The sequence below is a fragment of the Neophocaena asiaeorientalis genome, unplaced genomic scaffold, assembly GCF_003031525.2.
Source record: "Neophocaena asiaeorientalis asiaeorientalis breed wild unplaced genomic scaffold, Neophocaena_asiaeorientalis_V1.1 scaffold927, whole genome shotgun sequence".
Lineage (NCBI taxonomy): Eukaryota > Metazoa > Chordata > Mammalia > Artiodactyla > Phocoenidae > Neophocaena > Neophocaena asiaeorientalis.
This window is the reverse complement of record NW_020174785.1, coordinates 217,299-225,635: the sequence shown is the minus strand read 5'-3', so window position 1 is coordinate 225,635 and position 8,337 is coordinate 217,299. Positions and strand designations below refer to the sequence as shown.

General features: G+C 50.4%; 1 protein-coding gene across 4 annotated transcripts in view; it reads right to left on the bottom strand.

Annotated features, from left to right (window-relative positions):
• The window catches only part of FHL1 (four and a half LIM domains 1), a 59,091-nt gene that overhangs the window by 2,271 nt on the left and 48,483 nt on the right, over window positions 1-8,337 (bottom strand). For all 4 annotated transcript variants that reach the window (XM_024760099.1, XM_024760101.1, XM_024760100.1 and 1 more), the window contains 4 exons: window positions 1,916-2,097; window positions 1,600-1,774; window positions 821-990; window positions 181-367 (listed from right to left, as the gene is read on the bottom strand). In XM_024760099.1, coding sequence (XP_024615867.1) covers window positions 181-367; window positions 821-990; window positions 1,600-1,774; window positions 1,916-2,071 — 688 coding nt within the window. In that variant the 5' untranslated portion in view covers window positions 2,072-2,097. The remainder of the gene's footprint in view (window positions 1-180; window positions 368-820; window positions 991-1,599; window positions 1,775-1,915; window positions 2,098-8,337) is intronic.

Below are 8,337 nucleotides of genomic sequence, written 5' to 3'. Positions count from 1 at the left end.
CAGGCTGACCTGGCCTGGGGGAGAATCCAAACTATTTGGGGGCCTTCGGGACCACAGTGGCAGGGGGAGAGGGCATTCTTTGGGGCCTTTGTGGATGAAACCGACGACGTAGGAAAATGAGAGATGGTTACCATGCGCAAAACCTAGCCTGGCAGACTTAGCAAGGACTCTTTAGCCTACCAGTGATGGGGTTCTTGCATCCAGCACACTTCTTGGCCACAAAGTTCTTGTAGCAATCCACGCAGTAATACTGGTCCTCCACAGCGGTGAAACGCTGCCCAGCCAGCTTCTTAGAGCAGGTAACACACACAAAGCACTCGGCATGCCAGGGCTGATCCTGGTAAGTGATTCCTCCAGATGTGATGGCCTAGACCAGGGAGTGTAGCACCGGATTCAGATTCAACAACCATTTTGTTGAGTGCCTACTACGTGCCAGGCACTGTGCTGGGCGCTCTGGTCTACAATATCTCATTGAATCGCCACAACGGCCATGGGAGGCAGGCGCTATTATTATCCCCCAGTTACAGATGAAGACACTGAGGTTCAGAGAAGGCAGGCCCCTGTGCGAGGTTACTACACAGCAACTGGGGGGAGGAGGCTTGAGGCCGGCCTCCAGGGCCGGTGTGCCCACGGACAGCCTGCCTTGGCCTGGGCGCGGCTTTCTACTACCACAGTCTCATCATCTGTAAAACGAGAATAATAATTCCTACGTCACAGGGCTGTCGTGAGGATGGAATGGGATAGTGTGTGTGCAAGTGCTCTGCAAACTGTCAAACGCCTCTAGAAGCAACGGTCAGCGCAGAACTCCCTTGACACGTACCTTGTTGCACTTCACGCAGTGCTTGGCAAACTTGGCCTCGTGGCAAGTCACGCAGTAGAAGTCCTCCCCTTTAGGGAAGAAGCTTCCCGTCCCGATGACTTGCTTGCAGTTGCTGCAGGTGAAGCAGTCTTTGTGCCAGACGGTGCCCTTGTACTCCACGTTCTGATCTCCTGCGGGGGGGAAGAGACGGGGTAGCCCCACTGACAGTGCTCTGCAGGGGGCTGCATCCGCTGGCGCCGTCCTGGGCCCTCCAGAGGGGAGGAAATGCAGGCCCTGCAGTTCTTGGCCTCACGCTTCCAGTCACCTACCCGCAGGGGCTTCTCTACCGCGTCCTCCTGTGGTCATGCCAACCCAGACTCTGTCAGGGAGGGGACCCCGGCTGTAGTGATTTAGGGTCAGATGCCTGAATCCCTGCCCCCCCACCCCCATGGCCTTTGTGGACTCCGAGATTCAACGGGGGACTACGTGACCCGGAATTACACCCTGAGGAAGAAGCATGCTTCGATCACTTACTATCCCAAGTGAGAAAGCGCTACATACTTTTCACTTCCTTCTCTTGCCACAGACAGTTCTCTCCAGTGTTCTTTAGTTGCCGTGTGTGCGTGTGTGCGAGCATATATGTGTACACATATATACGTGTATATATATGCGTGCATATATACGCTGAACTCCAGCCGCGGCTCCCAGCAGCACCAGCCCCATCACCGCAAGCAACCCCACGCCACGTCTGCCCCCAGGGCCTCCTCCCTGGCTGCCCCGGGGCTGAGTGCGGCCGGTACCTGCCACGATCGGCTTGAAGCAGCCCTTGCACTTGGGGGAGTCCTCCCGAGTGGTGCACTTGTTGCACAGGATCTTGTTGTCCTTGGCCACGAAGGTCTCATTGGCCAAGGAGCGGAGGCACTTGGCGCAGCGGAAGCAGGTGTCGTGCCAGTAGCGGTTCTTGTAGTGCACCTCCTGGGAACCAAGCAGGGGGCCGGACGCCGTAAGCGGGGCGTCCCGTCAAGACGACATGGTCCCTCACACCAGAGCCCGAGCGGAAGGGCCGGTGCCCCGTCCAGGTCCACCCTCAGCCCCGCCCGCCCCCACGGCCGCTACCTTGGAGTCGGCGCCGATGGGCTTGCGGCACTCCACGCACGTGTTGGCGCAGAACTTGTCGAAGCACTTGAGGCAGCAGTGGTGGCCGTCCTTCTGCACGTACTTCTTTCCCTGCAGGTTGTCCCTGCAGTAGTGGCAGTCGAATTTCTCAGCCATGGTGCCCACCTTGTAGCTGGAGGGACCTGCGGGGGACGAGCAGGTGGGACAAATGACCAACGGGAAGGCTGGAGCGTGGCCCGAGGGGCTCTGGGGAGGCCACCACGGGACCCAGGCGACAGGCGCTTCACCGTGACTCCTGCGACGAAAGCGCCCCGCGGTGAGTCCCTGGGGCCCCGGGAGAGAGAGTCCTGCTGGGCTGCCTCACAGAGGACACTGGGGGAGGGAGACAGGGGTTCTGGCGGGCACGGGGCCCCAAGTGGTGGGGTGAGTGAGGGCAGGGCTGGGACGGGGCAGGCAGGAGAGCGGAGGCCGAGCCTACACCAAAGGACAAGGACACAGACGGCTCTCTGGGCTGAGTCTGCAGGCGGGCAGCCCAGCTGGCAGGGAGGGAGGTGCCCAGGCCCTCACTAGAGACCCAACCAGGAACCCCCGCCTACAACTTTCTCAGCGGGGAGAGCATCCTCCGGACGCCCAGCTGTCCTCCTACCTGCAAAATGCAGTTCATCTGAACAGAAACTTACTGCTGACTCTGGACCACGCTAGGCACGTAAGCAATGCTTATTAATTTATTTTAAATGGCCGCTTTTAAGTCTGCCAGGGCACTTTTTAATCCCTGAAAAGATCCTAAAGAATTATTTCCCAGATAGTTTACTGACTTTTGAGGCCCAAGCGATCAGGCAAGAGAGGACTTATTTAAAAGGCACTCTCGACGCATACCAGCCAGTTTTGTGAACTACCTGTCACGGTGACGTTCGGTTTTGTGATGCGCCAAAATCAAATCCCCCTTTGTTTAAGCAACTAAGGGTCAATACAGTCAATGAACTATACGACTTAGGACATTTGCAATTTTCAGGTATAATTTTGGGGGAAATGGTTAGCCAAGAACCCCTTCCATTGCCTTCATATAACTACTCCCTCCCACCCCACCCCACCCCACTCCCGCCCCCGGAATCACAGGCACTAAAGAGCACTCTGTTAATCCTGCCACCAAAGAGGTACCAAATGTGAGTTTCTATTAGCTCCCAACTTCTGTAAGCAGACGCTAATTTCGTCCTCTCCCCCTGAGAAAGAAGCTTACACGGGTGAATAGACAGCAATTATTTAATCCGCCCAGGAAACAGGAAAACAGAGGCTATTTCTCCAACTACCCACAGACGTTATTGTGCAAGTGAACACCCCAGCAGTAGTTGAGAGAAAGAAGGAGGGAAAAGAAACGAGCAGTCGCCCGGTACTCACCGCAGCTCTTCCACTAACTGGCCAGCCCCAGACTCCCACTTTGGGTCCCATTCCCAGTTTTTTTTGAATACAAACACATGTCCAAGTTGTTTGGATCCTGTTGCTGTAGGCAACCAAACAGCAGAGCGAGCTAAGGAAACCACACCCTGTGTCTGAGCACCGCCGGGGCTGGGCTAAGGCAGGGGACTCGCACTCAGACCAGCCTCCGACAAGGGCAGGTGAGCAGCGCCCCAGGCCCACCGGCTCTCCAGACACCTGACGACTGAAGCCAAGCAGTGACAGTCTTGTGCGAAGACAGGTGCTTGGGACAGTCATGTCCCAGTTCAGAGATTTACTGTGACTAGAGAACGGTTCTTACCGGCACTTTTCCCCCAAAAGAGAACTGGGGTGTTCCCTTACATAACTGGGTTAGAAAGGAAAAGTGGAGACATGATGACACCAGGGTCCATCTCCTTGAACTACGCACTGTTTACTTAAGGCAGCTTTTAAACTGTCTTTAGCCAGCCCCCGTGTACACCGGAAAGGGCGCCTGTCACAGGGATAGAATGTTGAAAATCACTCTCCTTAATTCATTCTTGCTGGCCTTTCACATGTCACATAAAAATCCTTGTCTTATTAGCTCTTCCATATTGAAACTGTGCACTCAGCGAAGATTTACTTTCTTGTTTAGAGCTGTGTAGAGAAACCAAATAAATCTCCGGTAACAGTAAGTGCCAGGAAATGAAATTATCAGTGGGTCCTAAATGCCATTTGGCAGGAAGTCAGAATTTGTAAGATTAGACAGCGCTGGCTTCCTGCGTGGCTAGAGACTATCTTCTTGGACCACATTTGAAAATCCCTCCTTCTCTCTTACCAAAGTCTCTATTTAGAGTAAGTCTGAACCCAACTCATTTTAATATCACTCTCTCTCTCTCTTTTTTTTTTTTTTCCGTACGCGGGCCTCTCACTGTTGTGGCCTCTCCCGTTGCGGAGCTGTACAGGCTCCGGGCGCCGGACGCGCAGGCTCAGCGGCCATGGCTCACGGGCTTAGTTGCTCCGCGGCACGTGGGATCTTCCCGGACCGGGGCACGAACCCGTGTCCCCTGCATCGGCAGGCGGGCCCTCAACCACTGTGCCACCAGGGAAGCCCCAATATCACTCTCTTTTGATGTCATTCAAAGAAGAAATGGATTCTAAATATTTCTGTACTAGAGTACCATACAGAGACCCACCTAAGGGATGGTTCTGTCTCATGGTATTTCTGAATCCTAGCTTTATGGTAAAAATACAGGTACTTACGTCATACAAAAAAACAAACTACCAGAAGACACAGTGGATTCCATTTAGAGCTTTTGGAGAGAAGGAAAACCGCTGTGGTTTCATACTACCAGAGAGATCTTACCTGCCAAGCCTTTCCCGCCTTAAAACCACATACTTTCAAACTACTATTCTACCAATGCCAAGTTCTTCACTGGTTATTTTTATCGTTCTAGAACACGACTCGCCCAAGAGTTTCTAGGCATCCACACGATGAACTAATCCATGGCTTAGCAATGAACATGGCAGAACCAGAGAGTGTTGAAAATGGAGTCACCGAATCTGTTCACCACTTTATCACACCTACAGTGCAGGGTCGTAAAACCAAGCAGAAGGGAAATTCAGTGAACACCACTATGGAAAGCCCCACCACTTGGTGTTTTTGAGTCCCAGCTGTAGGCATTATTATTTTTTCTTTCTTCAGTATGAAAAGCCCAGGGTCATCTCATATTCCCCGCCAATGTGTACTTAAACCCAGAGAGTGTGTATCCAGATGAGTGACAGATTTCAAAGGGCACACCCTTTAGAACAGCTTTCCACAGCTGCCTCCAGCCTCTTTCATGTGTGTGCGAACACTTACTTGTCAAGATAAAATAGGCACTTCTAGGAATGCAGGCTTTATTGCCTAAGAAGTAAACAGGCTGGAAATACTTAAAGCATGTTAACAATGTCGATGTCAAATTCATGAACTTTAGTACCTTTTTGCAATAAATCCAGTAAGTGGAACTTTGGGCAACGGGAATGAGCTTACCTTGTGGTTTTCTAACCTTATGATTATTTGGTCCAAAACTATTTCAAACCTTCACACAGTGTACTTAGGAAGAAGCTGGAGTACTACATTCCTGCTGATGAGATAGTTACCACATCAGACCTCTGCATAAAATATCGACAGTGTGCAGAAGAGCAAAATATTTCGTTACTACTTATCCTCTAAGAGATTAACAAGTCTAAGAAAACGGCTTATAGATGACAACGCTGACAGGTTCCTAAAAGACAGCAAATACCCTGATTCGTGGGCTGCACCAAGTGAGCCACAGTTAAGCACTGACTTCACGAGGAGAGAGAAGCTCTACGCTTCCCCTTCTTTCCCCTTGTTAGAAATAAAAGAATAGAGAAAAAAATGAAGGTGGCATTTTTACCTCCTCTTTGGGGCTCTCTTTAATCTTAGTGAATGACATAGACTTAGGTGAGGTGTATCTCCTAGGGAACAATTTTTTACCCCCTTAGCATTTCTAAGTTCATGAAATACAAAACCTTTTAACCTCCCCAAACTTCCAGATCCGTTTGCCTTGACCTATTGCTGTTATCTGGGAAAGGGCGTCATCAATCGTGAGATGAAACACTGGATACATACCAGTAGGACACTACTTCCCTTCCTGCCTTTGTCCAGGACATGTTTGCCCCAGGGAAGCTCTCTGACTAATCTTTTTTTTTTTTTTTTTTTTTTTTGCGGTACGCAGGCCTCTCACTGTTGTGGCCTCTCCCGTTGTGGAGCACAGGCTCCGGACGCGCAGGCTCAGCGGCCATGGCTCACGGGCCCAGCCGCTCCGCGGCACGTGGGATCTTTCCGGACCGGGGCACGAACCCGTGTCCCCTGCATCGGCAGGCGGACTCTCAACCACTGCGCCACCAGGGAAGCCCCTGACTAATCATTTTATAACAAAGATTTCCGTTTTAGAAAATCAGGGGGCAGCGCCCGTGACCCTAAGGTGCTGATGTCTAACTGACAGTCCTTTATAAGACTTAGCCGGTTGGAATGCAGTTGGAAATGTGTCAAATTTTAGGTATTTATTCCAAGATGGTAGCCTGATTTTCTTGCTATGCCTGCTTCAAAAGACACATCATTCTTCACTTAATAAACAAGCTTCCTCTTTCAGAAGATTCCTGAAGTACATCCAACATTCTAAGAGGGGCCTATATAAACCTCAGTATCTCAATAAAAAGTTTTGGCTTCCGATTTACTCATGTACACATACAAGAAATATAACACTGCAACATCTGGTTTTTCTTGTTTGTTTTTTTGATTTTTACTATAAACCTCATTAGAGAAGATCCAATTTGTATCTAATAATCTTGTTTCTGCTTTATATGTATTCTCTCGTGGATTTCTTGCTAATCTTCATTTTTCCCCTCCTGCCCAAGTGGCTCAAAATAAGAATACTTAGGGAAGAAGTGAGTATTATTACTAGGTAGCATTTTTCTCACTATGTGCTTTCCCTGAGTGGTATAATGTACAGTATAAACAGTGAACAGCAACTCAAATGGGAAAAAGTGCAGGTTATTTCTGGTCTGTTAATGGCTAAGTGCAACATACCAGGACGTTAGTCACTCCACGTATGAGAACATTCAACACACGGAACGAAGCCTTCGCTGATGAAAGGGAGGCTCGCGCAGCAGTCGCGCCTGCGCACCTGGAGGCACCGCCCCACGTGGGGGATAAACACCTGCACAGCTGCGACAGGGAGGGGCTCACGAGTCACTGAAAAGTGGGCTTTCAGAGGATTTCACAGAAAATCGGAAAGTGGTTTTTCCCTTACAAACGGACCAGGTAACAGTTCCGTGTTATTAGCGACTTCGCCGGTACGCTGCGTTTAGGAAAACCCCCGCCAACTCTCCTTTGGCTTTTGCTGGTCACAGGTAACCCGGTTTAGATGACACCCGGGATCAGGAGGGCTGCACAGAGATGATCAAACGAAACATTACGTGCCCCTGAACTTAGCCCGGGCAGATCCTATCCCAGAGCCACTCTGTCCTGACACAGGGCTTTTCTGAACGTCGCACACAACACGTGCAGCACGTTCTGCCTCTCGCACCGTAGAGAAAGGGCTTCTGACCTGGTAGCCAACACAACATGCGTTTTCAGCTTTTCTAGTTGTGGCACGGTAGCAGGCGGTCGTTTGGTGGTCATTAAAAGTACAAAACGTTCAGTTTCACCCTAGACCAAGGCTTCTGACTACCACTTCCCAGTTACTTCAGGAAGCCAGTCCACCGGGTCTGCTCCCCTCGCCCACCCATTCCCGTCACATCCCTGCCTGGAGAGGATGCTGGGTGACTTCCCTGCCCTCCCACCCACCCCATCCTCAACCTAAAAGGCCAAAGGGTAAAGGAATGAAATCTGCACAACTTTGCAGACGGTAAGTGTTCAATGACAAAAGGATCAATTCTTGTCCTCTCAAGTATGTGGATGGCCCCTGAAAATGGATTCTCATCCATCCAATTATCCGAGCCTCTATTGTGTCCACACAAAGTCCATTTCAGGGTACTGTGGGGCTTCCTTCTGTGAGCACTTCTTTCTCAACTGCTTTCATGGACCTACGAACCTAACGTAACGCAAGATGACAGTTCCTGATTTTAAAAATCATCTAGAAGGTGTCAGTAATTTGTCTAGTCACGGTTACAGCCTCCAGATTTACTATAAGAATAACGTCGGGATTTGGTGCACTTTAAAAACCAAGGTTGGGCGTGTTATAAATATGTCACCTTTGAGATACATTTCCCTATTCTGTCATTTGGTTAGTAAATAAAACGGGGAGTTAACGTGAGTTCAAGGTCCACTGGAACAACTGCTACAGCTGACTGTTGTCTACACCCAGAGAATATGTATGTTGGCCGATCACCACAATGTCAGGCGTGTGGTGCCATGTTTGTAAAATGGCTCCTGGGGGGTGGGGAGAAAAACAGACGGCTCTTGAACCCTTGGGAACAGGGAAGACATGGCAAACTGATTAATG